Genomic DNA, 24,473 nt, shown 5'->3' on the forward strand with positions numbered 1-24,473 from the left:
CCACCCAAGAGGCAGGTGCTCTTGAGCCGATTTAGGAAAGGATCTGCCACGTCTCCCACACCCCAGCGAGTCCTGACCCTGCTCTGCTAGTGCCACACTGCAGACCTGGGCTCGGTGGCTGCAGTGGGCCCGCCCACATCTCAGACGCTGGAGCCATCACCGTGGCGAGCTAGTTTGCAGGCTGGGCCCCAGAGTCAAGCCCTCACTGCACATGCCCCAGCTCTAGGCACCGGCTCAGCCATCAAAGAGAGCTAGGGCCTGGCCCAACCTAGCAGCTGCTGTCATCTACACACATGTGTGCTCCCACCATGCTACTTTACAAGCATCTGAGCCTTTAAAACTGCCAACAATGTGGCAGTGAAGTACCTGTGCCCCGAGCACCAGCTCAGCCACCACAGAGAGCCAGGTCCCACTCTGCCCCCAGAGCTGCTCTAACACGAGCATGTCCGTGCTCCTGTTCTCAGCTACGCTGGCTCTTCCAGAAGCATCTGGCACCTTACGTGCTGTTACCACTGTGGCAGCAGGCTGCCCGTACCCCAGCTACCAGGGCTATTGCCACCTCAGATCCTAGAGCCACAGTCCCTCCACTTGTGTTCATGCTTCGGGCCTCAGCAACAGGGCCACTCCACAGGCCCCACTCGTGGGACATCAGTGCCACGACCACTGCAAGTGAGCCAACAAGTCAGACTCAGTGCAAAGGTGGATCCCCTCAGCCAAAACTCCCCTAGTGAGAGAAAAAGAGGTCAGGGTGACCTAGGCAACCATATCAACCAAATACCCCACTATCCTCCACAGCCACTACAGACATCCTCAGTATTAGTCACAGAGGGCTGCTGCAATCTTCATCAGCATTGACCTCAGCAAGCACAGCTACACAGAGAACGCACAGCTGGCACCTCCACTGGTGCCAGAACTATTGCACTCCACCTGCCAAGTGCCTTGCACCACCCCCCACATAGGGGAAAGTCTTTCACACTGAAACTACAAGTCTGCAAGAAATGACTGGTCCACCAAACACATAGACATCAATATAAGGCAACAAGAAACACGAGAAACCAAGAAGATACAATACCACTAAAAGAACACAATCATCTCCCAGTAGCAGACCACCCCCGAAATGAAATATATGGACTGCGTAACAAAGAATTCAAAATAATTGTTTTAAGGAAGCTCAGTGAACTTTGATAGAATACAGAGAACCAACTGAATGAAATCAGAAAAATAATAAACAACCAAACAGAAATTTACCAGAGAGACTGAAATTATTTTTTTAAAAAAATCAAACAAATTCTGGAGCTGAGAAATACAATGAATGAAATTTTAAAAAATGCAACAGAGGTATTTATAGCAAAATTGACTAAGCAGAAGAAAGAATCTGTGAACTTGAAGACAGATTATTTGAAAACATACAGTCAGAGGAGAATAAAATAAAAAGGAATATAAAAAGCTTACAGAATTTATGGGATAGCATCAGAAGAGCAAATATTTAAGACACAGGAATCCAATAAAGAGACGTGAGAGACAAAGGTGGGGAAAATCTCAATTAAATAATAGCAGAAAACTTTCCAAATCTAGGGAAAGATATAAATATCCAGGTACAGGAAGGCCAAAGGTCTCCAATCAGACTCAATCCAAACAAGACTACACCAAGACATATTATTATCACACTGTCAAAAATCAAAGACGAAAGGAAGATACTAAAAGCAGCAAGAGAAAAGAAGCAAATAACATATTAAGGGAGTTTCAGCACAGCTAGCAGCAGATTTCTCAGCAGAAACCTTATAGGCCAGGAGATAGTAGGATGATATATTTAAAGTGCTGAAGAAAAGAAACTGCCAACCAAGATACTATTCCCAACAAATCTGTCCTTCAGAATGAAGGAGATATAAAGACTCATAGACAAACAAAAGCTGAAGGAGTTCACCACTACTAGATCTGTTCTACAAGAAGTGCTAATGGGAGTTCTTCAAACTGAAAGAAAAGGATGCTAATTAGTAACATGAAAACATATGAAAGTATAAAACTCACTAGTAAAAATAAGTATACAGTCAAATTCAGAATACTCTAATACTATAATGGTGGTGCATAAATCTCTTATATCTTTGGTATAAAGGTTAAAGACAAAACCATTAGAAAATAATATTTACAATAATTTGTTAAGTGCTACACAACATAAAAAGATATAAATTGTGAATTCAAAAACATAAAATGTGTTGGGAACGTGAAATAAAATTGTAGGGTTTTTGTACACAAAGTTTAGTTGTTATCAACTTAAAATACCCTGTTATAAGATGGTTTTTTTTTTTTTTTTTTTTTTTTGAGACAGAGTCTCGCTCCGTTGCCTGTGCTAGAATGCTGTGGCATCAGCCTAGCTCACAGCGACCTCAAGCTCCTGGGCTCAAGCAATCCTTATGCCTCAGCCTCCCTAGTAGCTGGGACAAGCACGCGCCACCATGCCCGGCTAATTTTTTCTATGTTTTTTTTTTTTTTTTTTTGGTAGAGACAGGGTCTCCCTCTTGCTCAGGCTGGTCTCGAACTTCTGAGCTCAAATGATCCACCCGCCTCGGCCTCCCGGAGTGCTAGGATTACAGGTGTGAGCCACTGCACCCGGCCATAAGATGTTTTATGTAAGCACCATGGTAACCACAAAGCAGAAACGTACAGTAGGTACACAAATGATAAAAAGGAAGGAATCAAAGCATACCATTAGAGAAAAATCACCTAACCACAAATGAAGAGAGCAAGAAAAGAATCTACAGAACCAAAAACAATTAACAAAATGGCATTAATAATCCTTACCTACCAATAATTACATTGAATGTAAATGGCTTGAACTCCCCAATCAAAACACATAAAGTGGCTGAATTAATAAAAATAAATAAACAAGACCCAACTATATGCTGCCTACAATAGATTCACTTTATTTTTAAAGACACGCACAGGCTGAAAGTAAAAGTATGGAAAAAGATATTCCATGCAAATGGAAACGAAAAGAGAACAGGGGTAGCTATGCTTATATCAGATAAAATAGAATTGAAGTAAAAAACTATAAAATAGATAAAGAAGATCATTATATAATGATAAAGTGATCAATTCATCAAGAAGATATAATTATTAACATATGTATATGCACCCAACACTAGAATACTGAAATATATAAAGCAAATATTAATAGATCTGAAGAGAGAGATAAACTGCAACAGTATGGGACTTTAGTATTCCATTTTCAACAACGGACAGATCAATCAAACAGAAAATCAACAGGCAAACATTAAGACTTGAACTATACTTTAGACCAAATGTACCTAACACACATGTACAGAACAGTGTATCCAACTGCAGCAGAATACACATTCTTCCCAAGTGCACATGGAACATTCTCCAAAATAGGTCATATGTTAGGCCACAAAACAAGTCTTAACAAATGTAAGAAGATTAAAATCATAACAAATATCTTTTATGACCACAATGGTATGAAATTAGAAATCAGTAACAGAAGGAAATTTGGAAAAATTTACAAATATTTTGAAATTAAGTAACATGCTCCTAAACTAATGGGTCAAAGAAGAAATTAAAAGATAAATTAAAAAATATCTTGAGATAAACAAAAATGAAAAAAACATGCTAAAACTTATGGGATGCAGCAAAAGCAGTTCTAAGAGGGAAGTTCTAAGAGGGCATTTATTTATAGCAATAAATGCCTACATCAAAAAAGAAGAGCAATTCCAAATAAGCAGCCTAATATTGTACCTCAAGGAACTAGAAAAAGAACAAACAGCCCGAAATGAGGAGGGAAATAATAAAAATCTGAGCAGAAATAAGTAAGAGTAGAAAAACAATGGAAGAGATCAACAAAACTAAAATTTGGTTTCTTTAAAAGATAAAATTGACAAGCCCTTAGCCAGACTAATAAAAACAGAAGACCAAATAAATAAAATCAGAAATGAAAGAGAACAACTGATACCACAGAAATACGAAGATCACAAGAGACTACTATGCACAATTATAATATGCCAACCAATCGGAAAACCTAAAAAAAACGGATAAATTCCTAAACACAACCTGTCAAGACTAAAATCTTGAAGAAATAGAAAAACTAAATAGACTAGTAATAAGTAAGGACATCAAATTAGTAATAAAGTCTCGCATTAAAGAAAAGTCCAGGACCTGATGGCTTCACTGCTATTACCAAACATTCAAAGAATGAATACCAATTCTTTTCAAACTCTTCCAAAAAATTAAAGGAGGGAAAACATTCAAACTCATTTTACGAGGTCAGCATTATTACCCTGAAACAAAAGCCAGGCAAGGTCACTATAAGAAAATAAAATTATAAGCCAATATCTCTGATGAACACAGATGTAAAAAATCTTCAACAAAATCCTAGCAAACCAAATTCAACAACACATTAGAAAGTTACCATGATCAAGTGGGATTTATCCCTGGGATGCAAGGATGGTTCAACATACAAATCAATAAATGTGACACACTGCATTAATAGAATGCAGGATGAAAACGATATGATCATCTCAATAGATGCAAAAAAGGCAGTTGACAAAATTCAACATAACTTCATGATAAAAATGCTCAACAAATTAGGAATGTACTTCAACACAATAAAGGCCATATATGATAAGCCCATAGCTAATGTCATACTCAGTGGCGAAAAGTTAAAATCTTTTCCTCTAAGATCAGGAACAATGATGCCCAATCTTGCCACTCTTATTCAATACACTAATCCTAACCAGAGCAATTAGGCAAGAAAAAAGAAATAAAATGCATCCAAATCAGAAAGGAAGAAGTTAAACTACCTTCTGTTTGCAGATGACATGCTATTACATGCAGAAAACCCTAAAGATTTTATCAAAAAACTTCCAGATTTACTATTACTATTTTAATTTACTAATAAATTTAGTAAAGTTGTAGAATACAAAATCAACATACAAAATCAGTAGTGTTTCTATATGCTAACAGTGAACTATCTGAAAAAGAAACCAAGAAAATAATCCCCTTTATAATAACTGTATACAAAAAATAAAATATCTAGGAATAAATTTAACTAAGGAGGTGAAAAATTTGCATGCTTAAAACTGTACATTGATGAAAGAAATTGAAGAATACACAAAATAAGTGGAAAGCTATCCCATGTTCATAGATTGAAAGATTGATATTGTTAAAATGTCCATACTACCCAAAGTAAGCTACAGATTCAACGTAATATCTATCAAAACTCCAATGACATTTTTCACAGAAATAGAAAAATCAATCCTAAAATTCATATGGAGCCACAAAAGACCCCAAATAGCTAAAGCAATCTTGAGCAAAAAGAATAAAGCCAGAGGCATCACACTACTTGATTTCAAAATCTACTGCAAAGCTTTAGTAATCAAAATAGTATGGTACTGGCATAAAAACAGACACATAGACTAATGGAACAGAATAGAGAGCCCAGGAATAAATCTCCACATTTACGGTCAACTAATTTTCAACATAAATGCCAAGAACACACAATGGGGAAAAAATAGTCTCTTCAAATAAATGATGCTGGGAAAACTGGATATCCATGTGCAAAAGAATCAAATTAGACCCTCATCTCATATCATACATAACAATCAACTCAAAATGGATGAAAGGTTTAAATAAAAAGGCCAGAAATTGTAAAACTTCTAGAAGAAGACAGAGGCTGGGAAAAGTTTTATGACATTGGTCTGTGCAAAGATTTTTTTGGGATATGATCCCAAAAGCACAGGCAACAAAAGTAAATATAGACAAAATGAATCGTATCAAACTAAAAAGCTTCTGCATAGCAAAGTAAACAATCAACAAAGAGACAATCTAGGGACAGAGAACATATCTGCAAAATATACATCTGATAAGGGGTTAATATCCAAAATATATAAGGAACTCAAACAACTCAATAGTAAGGAAACAACCTGATTTAAAAATGGGCCAAGGACCTGAACAGACATTCCTGAAAACATAAAAATAGGCCAACAGGTACATGAAAAAATGCTCAACATCACTATTCATCAGAGAAATGCAAATTAAAACCACAAGACATTACCTCACACATGTTAGAATGGCTATTATCAAAAAGATAACAAGGGTTGATGTCAATGTGGAGAAATTGGAACTTTTGTACGCTGTTGGTGGGAATGCAAAATGGTACAGCTGCTATGGATAATAGTATGGAGGTTCCTCAAAAAATTAAAAATAGAACTACTGTATGATCCAGCAATCCCACTAACAGTTATATATCCAAAGGATGTGAAATCAGTTTGTTGAAGAGGTATCTGCACTCCCATGCTCACCGAAGCATTGTTCACAACTGCCAAGATATGGAATTAACCTAAATGTCCATCAACAGATGAATGGGTAAAGAAAATGTAGCATATACACCAATGAAATACTTTTCAGCCACACATAGCAAAGAAGGAAATCCTGTCATTTGCCACAACATGAATAAACCTGGAGCACATTATGTTAAGTGAAATAAGCCAGGCACAGAAAGACAGATACTGCATGATTTCACACATGTGTGGAGTGTAAAGAAGTCGAACCCACAGAAACAAAGAATAAAATGGTAGTTGACAGACTCTGGGGGTTGGGAGGATTGGAGAGATTTTGGTCAAAGGGCACAAAACTTCACTTAGACAAGAAGAATAAAGTCAACAGATCCATTATACATCATGGTGACTACAGTTAATAACTATACTGTATATATATGAATACTGCTAAGAGAGTAGATTTCTAGTGTTCTCACCACAAAAACATGTAATGTAATGCATATGTTAAATAGCTTGATTTAGCCATTCAACAATGTATACATATACCAAAACATTATGCAATAAGCTATAAATATATATAAGATTTACCTGTTAATTTAAAAAATAGGATAAAAAATGGGATACAATAAATAATCTTAAAGAACTGCATGATATTAGGCCAGGTGTGGTGGCTCATGCCTGTGATCCCCAGCATTTTGGGAGGACAAGATAAGAGGATCACTTGAAGCCAAGAGTTAGAGATTAGCCTGAGTGATAGAGCAAGACACTGTCTCTACAAAAAAGTAAAAAAATTAGCCAAGCACGGTGGCATGTGCCTGTAGTCCCAGCTACTTAAGAGGCTGAGGCAGGAGGATTCCTTGATCCCAGGAATTCGAGGTTACAATGAGCTATTATCATGCCACTGCATTCCACCCTGGGCAAAAGAAAGAGAACCTGTCTCTTAAAAAAAAAAAAAAAAAGGAAAAGAAAAGACAAAGAGAAAGAGAAAAAAAGAACACTACACCTCATGAATAAGTCTAGCCTAAGCTGAAGGTGAGAACCAGCGGACATTCCCTAAGCTGACATTTAAGTGACTACTATAGCACGTGTCACATAAATGTTAGTTCCCTATCCTTCTCCCCTTTTTAGCCAAAAAACTCACCTTTAGAGTTGGAGAAGAGCCAACAGAAACAGGTGGGGGATTCCCTTGCCAGCCGTCAAGACGGTAGATGTGTCCCACACGAGAACAAGGGACAAACAATAACTTGCCTCCACACTGCCATATCTGTCAAAGGAAAACACATGCTGAGGAAGTTTTTTCAAAAGAAAAAAAATAAATTTTAAACTGAAAAATTGTCTTGTAAATATACATCTGTAATCTAAGTTAGATGCAATGTCCACAAGGAATCCACGGACAAAATAAATTCTAAAATAGTGTGCTTGTTTAGAAACTCAGATAATAACAGAGAAGGCAACAGGAAATATGGTAATGCACCGTTACTAAGGGGCCTCCCTCCTCCTGCAGAGCCGCAGCCCCTAGCAGCCTCTCCCCAACGCAACCTTGCAAAGCCATGCCGATTCTTCATCTCTAGCTCATCCCTCATGCCCACTGCTAAAATATTTCCTACCTGGGGTGATTACTGTAATAACCTCCTAACTGGCTTCTTCCCCTTCAGCTTCTCTCCGCTTAACTCTGTCCTTATTTATAGCAAGAGATTATTACAGCTGAAGGGCAGCTTTGGGTCGTGTTATTCCCTTGCTGAATATCTTTTTGATGGTTCTCCATTGCTTATCAAATCAAGTAAAAAATCTGTTAACTCAGCATTAACGGCTGTCTTCAATATGGTCCTAACCATCCTGTCCACTTTATCTTCCTATATGTCTTCCTTGTTCATGCTGCCTGATTGTGCCAGACTGTGTTCCCTGCTGTTTCCTGAATATGTTCCTTTTGCTTAGAATCCCCTCCCCTCTCTTTATCTCTGCTTATTGACATCCTGCCGTGCCGTGCTGCGTCTTTCTAGTTCTGTCTCAAATTCTGCCTCTAGCACAATGCCATTTGTTAGTCACACCAACTGAATGCCATTCTGCCTTCATGTTCTAATCTCTTCTTAGGGACTGTAAGATCCTTGAGAGCAGAGACTGGGTTACCCCTCTTCTATCCCTTCCAGTGCCAGGCACAGGACATTTAAGACAAGAGGTAATGAATACCTGTTTAACTCAAGCTGTGATATAGTTCTCTCTCTCTCTCTCTCTTTTGAAATGGGGGTAGGAGTGGGGGTTGAGGAGGGGGCTGGAGCACAGAAGGCGGTATTGCTCAGGGACTGCCTCAACAACAGGGGAGGTGCTGCAGGAAGACAGCTCCAGGGTCAGTCTGAGGAGGCACAGTCACTGTGGGGGTCTGCTTCTGTCTGGAGTCATCATGTCCTACAGATAAAGGGTGACCATGTCAGTGGGGAGTCAATGGTGGCCCTAAGATATGCAGATTTTCCCAAGGGCTTCTAGCATAAAAGGCTCCAGTGAACAGAAAGCATGAAGTGGGGGTGGGGGAGGTGGAGAGTATTTTCATTTCTGGAGTTTCTTGGCCACAATTTTGAGCTGAGCCCTGTAAATATGTGGTAAGTTTGGAGCTTGAATTTTGTCATATTTTTGGCAAAAGGCATACATTTTTGTTAAGTCATTCCTTGGAATTTGGAGACATTTATTATGCTTTTTTTTCCCAACAAGAAACCAACCTTATCTGAAAGTTACAAAAGTCAGTAACTACTTGGAAAACTGTTATCTGTTTAAATAAAATATTACCTTGTATGAGATCTCAAAGTTTTCACCACCCCAAATCTGGAGACCTGGATCATAGAGACCCAGTTCAAAGAAGAATTCTCGTTCAATGGCAAATAATCCCCCAGCCATGGCTGGGGACCTAAGAAAAAGAAATAATGCTATAACCATTAAAGACAAATCCCCAATATCCCTTCACCAACAGACAAGAAGCCTTTTAGAATACAGCCTACAAAATGCACAGAGGAGACAAAACTGATGGACAAACATTAAGAAATTATAAAGCCTTTACAAAACAGCCTGTTCATAATTTGTTAATAAATTTACCAGTTTCTAAGTGAAACCAAATTAAGTTCATTACAAAGTAGAGCACTGTGTTATTCTGCCATTAGAGGGCGCCTTGGTTCCTTTGTTGAGTTAAAAATTAAACCTTAGTTTAAGCTAAAATAGAATTTTCTCTTTCACCCTTAAAAACATTGAGCCATATAGCCATGGTCTGCTAACTGCTCCTGCAATGATTTATGAGTCATTCTGGGATGAATGAAACCATACACCATGGAAGTAGTCTGTCATTTTTTAACTTTATAGCTCAGGGGCTTGCCAAATAAAGGTGTAAATCACTGTAGAACAGGCACAGTTCATTCGGAGTTTGCAAATGTGGCACAGAAATCACACAGGAGAATAAGACACAGCTGTTTACTGTGCTAGGCGGTATGAATGCAAACAGGTGCTCTGCGCGACTTCCTGAATGGGTCTTAAGTTGGGTACTTCTTAGGGGCAAGAGAATAAAGATCTGGTAGCTTTTTAGGCACAAGTCACTCCGACCCCTGGGAGAAATGATAACAAAATCGTTTTCATTCAGCTCCCTGCTCCTCACCCCTGAGCAATTAGTTATTAATGCATCGTGATCCTTAAGTGTCACAGTATGTAACACCACCAGGGTCCTTTCTTCATCATCACACCTAACATTCAATCTACCACTGAGTCCTATTGCTTCTACCTTGAAAATACACCTTAAGTCGGTCCACTTCTTTCCAATTCCACTGCCTCCACCCTGGATAGAGCCAACACTGCTCAGAGTCTGCAGTGTCTCCCGAACATATTTCCTTCATTCTGTTCCACCAGGCCCAAGTCTCAGCACACCCCGGCCAGAGCAGACTCGGCAGGGGGGGGACACCCAGGTGAGGCAGCCCCTCCTGTCTCAGGCCTTTGCTTCCACTATGCCCGCTTCTGAGGAGTGCTCTCTCCCTGTCTTGAAGGCTGACTCCTCGCCCTGCAGGTCTCAGCCTAAGCGATGCTTTCTTTGTCAGAGGCCCTTCCTGGTCCTCCAGGCTGGATGAGGTTCCCCTTCCCATGAGCTCCTGCACCTTGGGGTTTTTCTTCTTCAGACTGCTGATCACCGTGGCTGCTTCAGAGTCATCTGTGTAGTTACCTGGGTAATTTCTGTCTGACTCACACTATTTTAAGTTCAATGACAGAACAAATCTTTTTAAATCTGTCTCCAGAAAATAGTGCCTGGCAACACAGTAAGCACTCAGTAAATATTTGTTGAGTGGATAAATAATGAGTCAAGTAACATTTTTCAGTTTTAAAGGACAGTCATGTCAGGAGAAAGTCATTCTCTCATGCCTTTTCTTCTTAAAGTATACTAGCTGACTCACTAAATAGCACTATTACGTTTTTGGTGACATTTATTTAACCATCGTTTAAAATAGACTCCATTGTAACTGTGCCTTTTTGACCTTTAAATATACTCCCATTCAACTCTGTATATATTTGAAAATGCACTTTTAATGTGGAAACTAGTGAGTTAATAAAATGGAAACTTCCCCTAAATTTTTCTAGCTCATTTTTAAACATTTCTTTACTAGCCTAGTCCGTGGAAGTAGCAGAAATATAAATGTACTCAGCACCCTTTCTTTTCTTCCTCCCAGAATTACCTGTTAGGTTAAGCAGGTAAGCAATAGATTTCTGGACTATTCTGAGTAAGAAATTTACAAATGAAAATTTAGGTTAAATTTGAATGAAATGAACCTTACGGTTATATAATTTCCTGATGTTTGCCATTCAGTATCTGATCTCATGGCATGCCCAACTCTACCAGCACTTCCAGGACACTGGAAGCACCTTCCCAAAACAGAGTTCTAACATTGTCAGCAGCGTGACAGGAGAGAGACCAAAGGCAGAGCCACAGGATCAGAAAAATAAAGTCAGACACATTCGGGAGAAGGCTGCACTAATATCTGAGCAAACATTTCACTTGGGATCACTTTTTGAAAGGCAGTAAAATGTTCCAATTAAAAGATCAAAAGAAGCAGACGGGGAGGTGGTTCACACCTATACTCCCAGCACTTTGGGAGGCCGAGGAGGGAGGATCACCTGAGGCCAAGAGTTCAAGACCAGCCTGGGGCAACGTAGTGAGACCCTATCTCTATAAACAATTTTAAAAATTAGCCAGGTGTAGTGGGTGGACACCTGTAGTCCCAGCTACTCAGGAAGCTGAGGTGAAAGGATCGTTCAGTTCAGGAGTTGGACCTTGCAGTGATCCATGATCATGCCCCTGCACTCCCGCCTGGGTGACAGAGTGAGACCCTGTCTCTTAAAAAAAAAAAAAAGATGAAAAGAAGACAGTACCATAAATTGTTCTACTTGAAGAACCACAAGAAGAACAAAAGCTGATTTTAGAATAGTTTTTGTTTAATCACCCTTCTGAGAATGAAACAATGAAGGATTCTATGTAACATTTTCTAAAGTTATGCATTTTTATTCATGAGATTTAACTGCTACAAAATTATTCCGTGAGAGCTAGCATAAAAATAAAAAGTGGAAAAACCAAAAATCTCTTGCTAGTGCCTTTCATTGTTAACATTACAACCAAGACATCCAAATGGAAGTAACAGTCTTGGATTATAAAGTAATTTATGTATTTTACGTTTCTAGAATGACATGATCATCAAAAGAATAAAATATGATGTCTAGTCTAGGTGGACAGGAGAGCAAAGATTTTCTTTTTTTCACTTATACTTGGAATTAATGTCATGTTACATTTTTTTTTTTCCAATGAGAGAGCGTAATTCTCAGTAGTTAGAGATTTCATTTAGGGTGAAAGCAATTTTAATAGAGCAAATGTGAATTCAAAGCTCTGAAACAGAATGAGGAAAGATGCTCTTTCAGAATCTGAGACACCATCTACAGTTTTAGTAACACATTTTTAGCTTGGCAAGAGGTTAACAGGTTAGCAGCAACTGGAGAAAAGAAAAATATGTAAGTTGATTTAGTGATTACCGATACGGTTCAGTTTTTGTCTTTCTCAGTCTCTTCTCTTGAATGGTCAGAGGCACCCGTTTCCAGAGCATACTCCAATCCCATGCTCCTCGGGCATACCCATCTTCATCACCACCCCCTTGGGGTACAATTTCGTATGTGTTGCCATTTATGACATCTATAAGCGGCACAGTGCAAATGGTTCTGCATTGTGTTGATGATGGCAGCAATGATCAAATGGAAGCATATGTATGGACCCACATATTTACACGAGTTCATGGGGAAGAAAAAAAAAAAAGGACTTAGGTGAACATTCAACATAAGAAAATAAAAGTAGTAGTCTTTACCGATAAGGTTCAGTTTTATGTTTTCTTTTGGCCTTTTCCTTGTGGCTTAGAGGAATACGTTTCCACAGTAAACTCCAGTCCCAGGCCCCTCTGGCAAAACCATCTTCATCCCCACCTTGCTGTGGTTCAATGGAATAATCATTCCCATCTATGTAATCTATTAGGGGCACAGTACATGTAGTTCTGAAACATTTACAGAAAATAAAGAAGCATTTAAGAACCCAAAACTGACTGGTTTAGCATGCCTTTTTGTTGTTGATTTGGTTTTGCACTAGGGGACTTTAAATATCTAATGGAAAACAGAGTAAATGAATGTCCCATAAAAGCCAAAGATCCGGTTTTTCTAAGGGCAGGAGACAGGAGACCTCCCCCTGCACTTTCAGACAGATGTCAGGGACAAAGCCATTTCATTGAGCTTAATAGTGTTTTCTCCTCCCTTTGGTCCTACAGGCAACTATCTCTTGGTAATTCTGACTTATTTACAAGATTTTCCTGCCTGTTATTTTCCTTCTTTATTCCTCATTAAAGTGTGTGTGTGTGTGTGTGTGTGTGTGTGTGTGTGTGCCACATTCCTAGCAGTTCTCCCAACTCTGTTGCTTTCTACTTCTTTGGAAACAGTTATTATGGAAATGTGTTTCTATATTTTTACTTGATCTTCTTCCACACTCCTTTGACTTTAAAAAACAGGTTTTACTGCAAAAGAACAAAAACCAATAGAAAAAAAAATTCTACTGTTGCTTTTAAAAAATTCTATTATTGCTTTAAAAAAAAAACAAGCAAAAAAAGTCCCTCAAAGCAAAAAAAAGTCCTTCAGCAGTCCCTGCTGAAAAACTTAGGAAGTGGTCTGAGAATTTACAGCAAAAAAAAACAAAAAAAACAAAAAACAAACTCTTATATTTAGGCGGCACAAAAATGCTAGTGCTATATAACCATAGGCGTCGAGGTGACGAGACAAAGATAACCTGGTACTCTGCTCCTTTGAATGCTCATCTGATCAGAAAGGATTTTAAAATGTTATTTTCCTAAAATGGAGATTATAGCTTGCCGTAACCAGGTCAAGGTGCTTTTTAGATGTTTAGACACCAAGGAAAAGGGAAAAACCTATGTTGCCTTGAGCTTTAAGATGGGAGGTGTGGATTCTAGAAACGTGCTTCCTTCCCTGCGGAGTATGAACTCTCACAGAGGGTCACTGTGGGACTCGTGGGGCTGCCACCGTCTCTGTGTGCCACCGTCTTTTTTAGGGCTGCTAGAATTCACCTGGAGAGGGTTACCTGACACCTGGTCAGTGACCTTTCCTTACTTCTCATGACTTTTACACTTTAAAATAAATGGTGATGTGCAAAGGGTTCTAGAGAGACCTCGGTTTGACAGTTTCTTAGCTATGTGACTTAGGGCTAATTATTTAATTTCTCTAAGCCTCAGTCTTCTCTTCAGTCAAATGGAGATAATAATCTCCATCTTGCAGGGTTGCCGTGAGGACTGAATCAGACAGCATGTGAAAAACGTTTATGACAGGCTTTCACGTTAAGTCTGCACATGAGGCCAGGCATGGTGGCTCATGCCTGTAATCCCAGCCCTTTGAGAGGCCAAGGTGAGAGGATCGCTTGAGGCCAGGAGTCTGAGACCAGCCTGGGCAACATAGCATGACCTCCCTCCATTTCTATAAAAAAAATTTAAAAATTAGCCAGGTGTGGTGTCATGCACCTGCAGTCCCAGCCACTCGGGAGGCTGAGGCAGGAGGATAGCTTGAGCCCCTTGATCCCTTGAAGGATCACTTGAGGATACAACTGAGCTACGACTGTGACACCACACTCCAGCCTGGGCGACAGAGTGAGACTCTGTCTCAAAAATAAATAAATAAATGAATAAATGCACTCATGATTAAATCCTCCAAAGTCTTTCTTTGACTCATACCATTTGTCACAGGGACATGACTTATTTTCCTAGATTCTGGCAATTTAATGGTGATTGCCACATTTTCATGGTATAGTTGTCTATTTCTAAACCTTAAAATTTCTATAGGAACTCAAAGCCTAGACACAAGTAACAGTTGACACTAACTAAAGCAGTAATTTAAAAGGTCATAAAAATTGGCAGGTGTAATTTTAAAGCATTTTTCCTCAAGTCTTACCCCAGTTTAGATAGAGCAACTAAAACAGCTCTTAGAGAAGTTTCTTGGAGATAGAGGAAGTCTTAATCACCCAACCACAAGACGATTCTCCTGTGAGAAGCCCTTGTTTTCTCTCAAATGCGAGACTGCCTACATTTACATCAGCTCATGGTATAATCATTCTAGCTCCACCCAGGGAAACAACTAACTGAGGAATAACACCTTTAACATAACACTTGATGCACTAATAGAACTGAATCAAAGAATGAGCGTATTTGCCCTTCTAGGACAAGGTTTACTTTTCAACCAGGAAAGAAAAAAAAAAAAAGCAAGGTGATGTTACCTGTCCTTAGAAATGGGAGCTACAAGTGGTGCATACCAGTTAACTGCCACCTCACAGTGGGCATCAAGGTATATCAAAACCTTAAAAAAAAGAGGCAGGGTGAAAGAATGCTCCTCATATATGGTACAGCATATATCACACACAATTTAAAATTAGATGCTAATAAAAATTAGCATTATAGTCAATTTGACATACAAGTTATCTGTTTAAGCCAGCATTCTCATTTTAAATTAAAAAAAAAAAAAACTACAGGGTGATTAAAATGTATGATTTAGTTACCAAATCCAAAATGTTGACATTGCAGAGATCAAATGCTTCCTACCTGTCCAAGTTTAGCCTTCTGAGCACCAATGCTTCGTGCTTGAATCAAACCTTCTCTTCTCTCATTTCGAAATACCTTTACGAGGCCATTCCACAGCTTAATATATTCATCCAGTTTCTCTTTTAAGTGTTCTATGAATGAAAAATGATTCAATCAGTATTATACGTTAGACTTATGTATATAAACCAATTAATTATCATTTTTCTCAACCAACAAGGATAGGAAATAGGTACACAGTGGGTAGTCAGTAATTTTACATGGACCAGATTGAATGTTTAATCTATGAAGAAGGAAGGTGAAGTATATTGTTTAAGTTTTGAGCTTAATATACCTACAGAGAACTGGTTAGCCTGAGAACTGTCAAACATACCTCTAAATATTAAATAACGATCATGGCAATTGACAGTTAAGATATATTAAAAAATATATTTTTTTAAGTTTGGATGTTAACACCAAACCTAAAAGCTTTCAGACTCAGCATTTTGTTTGCTATTGGCAAAAGCACTGGCTCTGGATTTCTGCGGGCGCATGGCCTGCTGGTGCTATTACGCCACCTCGCTGGAGTCCGCACGGGCTATAGGTCACTAACACTAGTGTCTGGGCCGTCTTTCTCCAGCCACATGTGTCAGGGCTGAAAGCTGCCGTCCTGGAGTGACGGATGGGGTTCCCACCACGCTGGCAAATGACCACAAAAGGAGGGTGGGAGGGGCGATGAGAAATTACTTAACGTGTACAAAGTACGTTATCTGGGCAAAGGATGCGCTGAATGCACAGACTTCACCACTCCACAACGCCTATGTACAAAATCATACCTGTACCCCTTAAATTTATACAAATAAAAAAATAAAAATCCCATTTTCTCTGTATTTTAAGCATCAACAAGTGTACGTAATTATATTAGGTTGTAATTACATACACACACGTATTTATATATGCTTCTAATTTAATAGAGGAAATTTTGTGTTATAGAAACCACACACATTTGGCAACGTTCCCATTTTGGCTTCCCACTGTAACAGACCAGCTTTTGTTGGTTATCACTCTGAGTCCATTGTCTCACCACGGCCAGAACAAGCTCTTGGATCCTTTAAAGAAGCTTCTTGCAGACATAAAAATTGTTTTAAAAATTTGGTCCGTGAATACATGATCACAAAAAATTGCTATATTTAGAGATGAGCTAGTGGTTAAATGGGCAAATCAGATTGTACACTTAGTATTTTACTCATTTTAGGGAATTTATTATTAGCAAGACACCCACACATGGGTATTTGGAATTGAGAAAAAAAATTTCCCTCTTTTTATTTTGGCACCCAGTTTTAATAAGTATTAAAATAAAATTCTTGTGCTTAGTCATGTTTTTTCCCCAGAAAACCTGGGTAATTTTCCCTTCAAGTTTTTGTTTTTTTTAAAAGTCTTTATCATCTTTTTCTTTTTCTTTTTTAAGCCTAATACAGTCTTAAATTATTTTTTTTTAAAGCCTTTCTGAATTCCCTTAGGACCTTTTCTGGATATGCAATCTAAATGAATCTTAAATAAATTTTTATAGACAGAAATGAGTTGATGGCCTGTTCTTCAAATCTAGATTCTTGATTATTATGGCCCAAAAGGGGAAACAGTGAATCCAATAACTACTGGCTCCTCTGGGATGTTGCACTGTAGTAGTAGACTGTACTAGGGTCCAAAACACTCACTGCCCTTCCTTGGGTGAAGACAGTCTTTCCCTAATCCACCGATGTCAGGCAGGGCCACCTGACTTGCTGTGGCCAACACAATGTGGGTGGAAGCTTTTTTTATAAAGCATTATAAAAAGATATTTTCATGCTTCCCATGTTCTCTCTTCACTTGTAACCTTATATTTAATGGTATCATTACTTGTACACAAATATTCTATGCAAAAATTACTTGTCAAAATGCGAACAACCTGTTGTTATTAAATAGTCTGAGCTCTCTGGTCAATTTTCAAAAGCTTCAATTCAGTTTTGTGATAAGTAAAGGTATCCAGATTTGGGTTTCGGTAGCATAATTACATTTTTATTTGACATGCTGACTTAGTATCTGAGCTACAGCATCATCTATCTTTTCATATTTATATCATTAAGAAGATCAACTACTAATTATGTATTTAAAGAAAAACTTTAAAGTTATAATAACTTTAAAAACTCATGTATCTGGAAAAATCACTGCTCAATCACTCTCTTGCCAAGTTGAACCAAGACTAACTGATGCCTTCCTAAATGCTCTCATAACTGGCTCCTAATAAAGAATAAAAGCCATAATTCCTTTTATTCAAAAACCTCAAACTAATATAGAACAAAATAAGGTTTAGAAGATGCTTTCTATTACAAATAAAAATAGTCCTCAGTTCTGGTCAGATTCAATATTTGCATCATCATTCAAATGTAAAAGATAGGCTATGAAATGGGCATATGGATTTCAGATAGAAAACTACAGATGGAGCTTCGTGTGGCAGTTCAATATACGTTTTGTATATTGTAAACTGCAATATACATGCAATTGCATTTTTTGTCTTTCAATGAATGACCTCTATGACTAAACTTTTGCAAAATCCAAGCCCCAAAGAATTGGTAAAGTCTAAGATAGTGGTTAAAAACACAGTCTTAGGAGCCTATGGATTTAGATACTAATTACTACCTCTGTGACTTGGCCAGTTACTTAACGTTTCCAACCCTCATGTGTAAAATGGAGACAACAATTTTTTACTGCAAGAATTATTGTATTAAATGAAATAATTCATATACGAATATGGTGCTTGGCATGGTGTCAATTTGTTGCTAACAGATGTTATCAATGGATGTTAAGTTTTAAAAATCTATTTTGAAATTTCATTTTTGTAGTTACATTTTTATAACATTTATGTAGTTACTCATAATTAACTCATTTTATAGACAAAATGTTACTTCTGTAGGCATTACCTTTATTACTGAAGTCATCGATTAACACAATTTCTGCTAAATATTTCCTTGGAGTCCTTTTAATCACACTGTGGACTGTTCTCATGAGGGTTGACCAGCCTTCATTATGGAACACAATGACAACACTCGAAGTGAGCAGGTTTTCATCATAATGCCAATACTTGCATCTGCAAAAAGAAAATTTCAGCATGTTTATTTACAGGCAATCTATAATGCTTGGCTCCAACCTTGCCATAGCTATATTTTCTGATTAAATGAAATATTACTGACTTAATTAAGGTAAATGAATAAAATACATCCCTTAATATTTTAACAGAAACACAAGATAGAAGAGGGAAGCTACTATGAGATAAAGTTGCTCCTACATAAAGCTACTTCATAACCAACACTCAGTGTGCTGATAAAAAGAACTAATTTGTGACTTTATGCCAAGGACACTTAAGATAGTATTTACAGCTATCAGGTTGGGTTGTGTTTTTTTATGACTTAGATCTCAAGTTTATTTTTCTTTTTGAAACGTGAGCTATTGGTGGAAGAGATTTATTTCATTTGCTGTAAATAAACCACTGTATTACTGTGTTTGAAAGCTATCCTGTTCTATATGGCTAAAATATTCAGAAAAAAAAACAGGTTAACTGAAGGCATACAGCAACCATTCAAATATTTACTGTTGGACGAATAAACAAAGTTCTAATATTGCTTAGAGCTATTAGATTGGCTAAAGACAGATCTTCAGCTATTTTACACAAAACTATTTGAAACAACTGTAGCAGGAAAAAAGTTGCCAGAAGATTCTTGGGTTTTTTTTTTTGTTTTTTGTTTTTTTTTTTCTTTTTTGAGACAGGATCTAGCTGTCTCCAGGGCTAGAGTGCAGTGGTGTCATCACAGCTCACTGCAATCTCAAACTCCAGGGTTCAAGTGATCCTCCTGCCTAAGAGAAGCCTCTTCTTAACCAGAAGAAACCAAAAACAGGGCCTGATAAAGACTCAAGAAGCCAGGGAGGGCCCAGTAAGTTTCACAGAAGATGCTGAAAGAGGGCCCTAAAGTGTTACCCAAAGTTGGGAGGGGTCAAAAGCGCTCTCAGAATAGTAAGTTTAAATATACAAGAGTGGAGAAATACAGATATTAGAGGAAGATGTGATAAGTGTTTCTGGAGAGAAACCAACACAGGCAGAGCAAGGTGTGTCTAATTTTAGATAAGTAGGGATAATAATCCCAAAACACACATTGTGACCCAGATAGAGACTCAGGCAACACTTTCCTTCATTGTATTCTAACCACTGCACTTACAGTAGCAGAACTGGGTGGGAAAGACAGCAATTTTGATTTACAACAAACACCAGAATAGGTGAAAATATTTAAAACATGAAGGAGATTTGGGATTTGCTGATTTCTAAGACAGGAGATGCAACTTGGGGAAATAGGCAAGGTAGGAACTTTGAATGGCAGACGAAGAGGAGTTGACAACATAGAGGGGCTGAAACAGAGAAGAAGAAGGCAGGCTGAAGACAAAAGACCAGGCCCATGAGGGACACTTCACTGTCCCAGGGACCGCCAGGTGGAGACCCCCTGAAGGCACTGCATTCTTACAGAGGATGGGGTGGAGAGAGCTGGAACAGGGGTGTTTTCCATCTCTTCTCACCTGTGCAGTTTAGAAATAATAATTCAAAAAATGTAAAACTAGATTGTGTGCCAGTGACAACTCTTGGTGTATTTTTTTATTACTTTTCTCATACTCATGGTCTATAGAATTACAAAAGTAATAATACACAGCTTGTATAAAATCCAAATAATAGAGAAGTTTATAAAATAAAGGTCAGAGTTACCTCTCTACCTGTCCCCAACAGCTTTTGTCAAACATTCTATCATCCCTCTAGATTTTCCACTTTCCCTATTAGAAGAACTTCTACTTTCCTTTCCTGTGGAAAAGGAGTATCCCCTGGTAGGCGTGAAATCCCACCTCCTAGAGGAAATTATTCTTAACGGCTGTGTATTTGTTTAGATTTTTTAATACTCATGCGGACATACGTTTGTATTTATATACAACATATATTTGGATGAGTATGTGCAGACTTATCTAATTCTTTTTACCTCCTGTGTGACACGGCTGTTGCGTAATCTATTCAATCATTTCCCCATTGATAGGCACTTCAGTTGTTTCTACAAATAGTGTTACAAGGGTCCCCCTCAACGCCCTTGCACAGGAAGCTTCCCCACAACGTGCTCGCGGCTGTGAGCTCACTCAGAACAGGAGCCTCAGCTCTGTCGCTCGCCCGTGCTTCCCAGCATCCGGCACACAGTGGCTGCTCCGTGATTATTTACTGAATTGCTTTGGGGATTATATTTTGGAAATGCCTCTTGATGTATTAGGGTAGTCTCCACCCTAATCTTCCTCTTTTGAGGTGAAACTATTTAAAGCGTGTAAGAACAGGCGCGAGCACACGGCCCCGCGTTCTATGAGGGCGGGCACGGTCCTCTTCCACAGACAAGGGAAGGAAGGGAAAGCTCTTAGCAGGGACGGGGGTAGGACCTGCAGGGAGCAGGTGCCGGGTGGGACGGAACACGCGCAGGTGCAGGAGGGAGTCTGTGCCAGGCCTGCACAACTGGGCTTCGGGACGAGACCGCCCGGTACGGTACGAGGTGGCTGCGGCGAGGGACAGAAGCGTCGCTGAGCATACCTAGGCAGGAGAGCCGAGACACCTCCTTTTCCCACGACGGAGCCGGAAGTGTCCACGTCCTTCAGGTGGGGACCGCGGAAGGCAGCTAAGAGTGAGAGCGCGGCCTGCCTCACGGGGTTGCCGCGGGGAGGACTGAGGTGACGCGGCGCCGTGAGGTGACTCTCTGAGGTGGAAGCTTAGGCGGGGCCTGGCCCCGCGCACTAGCGGGGTTCGGCGGGTCCGCGGGACCAGTGAGGGCCCAAGCAGAGCTGAGTCCCCAGAAAGCAGGGCTGGCCTGGAAGGGCCACAGTCCCAACCAAGGGCAGCAGGAGAACCGCCCGCAGGTCCCTGCAGCGGGGCTCCCTCAGCAGCAGACACCTGGGCACACCTTGCTGGGAGCCAGGAGGCGGCAGCACAGACGGAGGGAAGCGGGTAACCCCAGCACGACCCCTCCAGGACCCCCTCCAGGACGCAGCCCAGATGAGAGGTTCAGGCCGGCACGAGCGGGTCCCCTGTAACCACAAGCTTTCATCTGCCACCACGGCCTGCATGCAGGGGCCCGGGAAGGTTCTCGGCCCTTTGGCAGTTTTTCTGGCTTGCCAGGGTGAGGTGAAGCCACTGGGTGGAGCACACAGACGCAGTGCCTTTGATAACCCGCGGCCTTGCCATTAAGGCCCAGTAATGAAACACGCTCCCCTGGCACTGAGGCGAAGCTCCCATTCCATTTCCCTCTCACTTGACTGGTGTAGGATTTGTAATAAGTTCTAATAAGAAGGGAGGCCAGCTGAAACAAGAATGCCACATTTAGATTGATGGGTCCTGTTACACATTTTTACACTAATTTCTACTCTCCGGCATCTCATTTTCCAAGAGAGCTTTTAAATCCTCTAACGTCGAGGACAGCAGTGGTTCAGCTTCATTGCAGAACTGCTCTGATGGCAGATATTCATATTCAGATTATAGGCTTGCACTGGTTAAAGCTATAGAGTCAGAGTAATTTTGCAATAGTATTTTCGTGGAAGCTATGTGGGCCAGCTGCTTGGTATCAGAAGAAAAGATGACAATTAAGAATTTTCACGGTGACTTCTCAAGAACTTAAAAAAGTAGATTTTAAAACCCAAAATGAAATGCCTAGGAATAATTTACTTGCATTTTCTCTGTAGTGGCTATATCTTTAACATCTGTAGTTTAATATAAAGCCTTGTAGTATTTAGACTTTATCAATAAATAATAACTAATTCAGCAGACATGAAAAAGTTAACATTTTCAGGCTATGTGCGATCCATATATGCTATCTTTAATCTACAGTAATGTGTGTGTGTGTGCACTTGTACACGTGTCATTCATCTCACCCCATTTAAAGGGTTGTACCTTACTTCTAGATCATTCACTCAAGAGTCTCAATAAAAAAAGTCATTTTGGATTCTCTTCCCTTAATTCTGCAAACCACCTAAATATAATAGTGAAGATTCTTTAGGCATAGGAAACAAATCCTCAATTTGGGAAACTGATTTTTTAACTGTCCACTTTTATTTTTAAATAAATTGAGAACCTTTCCTACCTTCATCTAAAATCTCTTTTGCTCATTCCCATGATAAAAGGAAGTGGAAAAATATTTGCAGTTTACATGAAAGCGTTGACACCCAATGACTGAGTAAGTTACTATTTGTAGAATACAAAGTTTAACTTAGCATTCAGAAATCAAAAATTTTATTGAAAATCACATTTTCAATAAAAGAAGAATTATCACCTGTTAAACCCAATTGCTCAAACTCAACAGCAGAGGGGGAGTGGGTTTTACCTAAGTGTTCAGTTTCTGTGCACTTTGATTGGAACGATACAAAGTAAGCCCCTTGAGAACAGGGTATGGCAGGTTTTACTCCTCACAGTACATTACACAAGCAGAGTAGATCTAAGCATCAAAAGAAATTTATAGATTAAACTTCCTCGTCATCACTCTCTGGAAATGCTCCATTTTTGTATTTCCCAGGAAAGACTTCTATAATAATTCAGATGTGGACTAGCTGATATAAGGGGGGAATACCTATAGCACTTGGTAAGGATGTAATTCCTTTATAAACATAATCCAAAATTCTGTTGGCACTGTATTTTTTCACCATATTATACTGCTAGCTCACAAATCCCTAGGATTTTTCTCCCCAAGCTACTGGTAAGCCCAGTGTTTTCCATTTTGTATTTTTGCAGTTGAACTTGGTATAGAATACCATATTTGCACTTAATTGTATTTTACATTGTTGGTTTAGGTACGTGCTTCAGTGGGTTCTCTCTTTGATGATTTCTGTCATTTGTTGTATATAATTATCCCTCCCAGTTTTCTATTTTGAAAAATTGGATTATTATGATTTCACTTTATCTACTATTCAGATGGACAAGTATGAGGTCAGTGTGTTTTAAAGCTAGGTGTTATCCCTGAGAGGCTGATATCACTCCATTCATCAACCTCACCTAATTGCACTGCCTTTCAAACTACATCTTTTTCTCTTGTCCATAGGAATCTTAAGATTCCTACTACTTAAATACCCTACTAAATTAAGATGCATTAGGTATCAGAGTCTCCTGGTTACTAGGGTAAGCTCACGTCTTCTTTTAGATACAATTATGAGTTTGGTCTGACTCATTTTCATACACCCATGCAGGCACCTAGCTACTTTTTTCTTCCACCATGACAGCTACTTTTTTATTTTCTCTTTTTTTAGAGCCAGGGTCTCATTCTATTGCCCAGGCTGGGGTGCAGTGGCACAATCAAGTTCACTGTAATCTCGAACTCCTGGGCTCAAGTGATCATCCTGCCTCAGCTTCCCCAATAGCTAGGACTACAGGCACGCACCACTGTGCCTGGCCAATTTTTTAAGTTTTTTTTCTTTTTTTTGTAGAGGTGGGGGAGTATCTCTATGTTGTCCAGTCTTGCTCTGAACTTCCAGCCTCCCAAAGTGCTGAGATTACAGGTGTGAGCCACCACGCCCGGCCTAATGACTACTTTTTACGTATGCCTAAATGATCTCCCTTGGGATCTTACTATGCATCAATGTCAAGATTCCAGAACCAAATTTTTTCTCTTCCCTTTGGAAAATAAAAGCCAATATTTTCCCACCTCCGGTTTCCTAAAAATCTCTCTTTTTCTCCCTAATACCTGTGTATTACTGACAGTACTTCCTCTCAAACTCATCTGGCACATTCCTTAATATCTGGTGCTGTAAGAGGCTTTAAAAAGTCCTCAGCAAATCTAATGCCCTCTTAAGATGTTATAAAACTTTCAGTATGAAAACCACTTCTGCAGATACCTAAGAAGGCAATAAAAAGGTATTGTGCATGTCTGTTTTTTTCATATATTAAAATCATTTAAGATGCCTTAATAATCTGCCTACCCTTTGCTTTTTCATTATATCACTCCAAACTGAATTTTAAAACAATTTTTTTGTTACATCTGCAGATACC

The 24,473-nt window shown here is 39.2% G+C and overlaps 1 protein-coding gene across 3 annotated transcripts in view; it reads right to left on the reverse strand.

Annotated features, from left to right (window-relative positions):
• The window catches only part of GALNT7 (polypeptide N-acetylgalactosaminyltransferase 7), a 134,981-nt gene that overhangs the window by 11,077 nt on the left and 99,431 nt on the right, over nt 1-24,473 (reverse strand). For 2 of the 3 annotated variants that reach the window (XM_012770674.3, XM_012770676.2), the window contains exons 3-8: nt 18,361-18,527; nt 15,428-15,558; nt 15,106-15,185; nt 12,653-12,835; nt 9,066-9,183; nt 7,429-7,551 (exon numbers count right to left, since the gene is read on the reverse strand). In XM_012770674.3, coding sequence (XP_012626128.1) covers nt 7,429-7,551; nt 9,066-9,183; nt 12,653-12,835; nt 15,106-15,185; nt 15,428-15,558; nt 18,361-18,527 — 802 coding nt within the window. Of the gene's footprint in view, nt 1-7,428; nt 7,552-9,065; nt 9,184-12,326; nt 12,510-12,652; nt 12,836-15,105; nt 15,186-15,427; nt 15,559-18,360; nt 18,528-24,473 lie in introns of all 3 variants that reach the window. The other variant, XM_012770675.3, reaches the window with a different exon arrangement.

This window comes from Microcebus murinus, chromosome 15 (assembly GCF_040939455.1).
Source record: "Microcebus murinus isolate Inina chromosome 15, M.murinus_Inina_mat1.0, whole genome shotgun sequence".
Lineage (NCBI taxonomy): Eukaryota > Metazoa > Chordata > Mammalia > Primates > Cheirogaleidae > Microcebus > Microcebus murinus.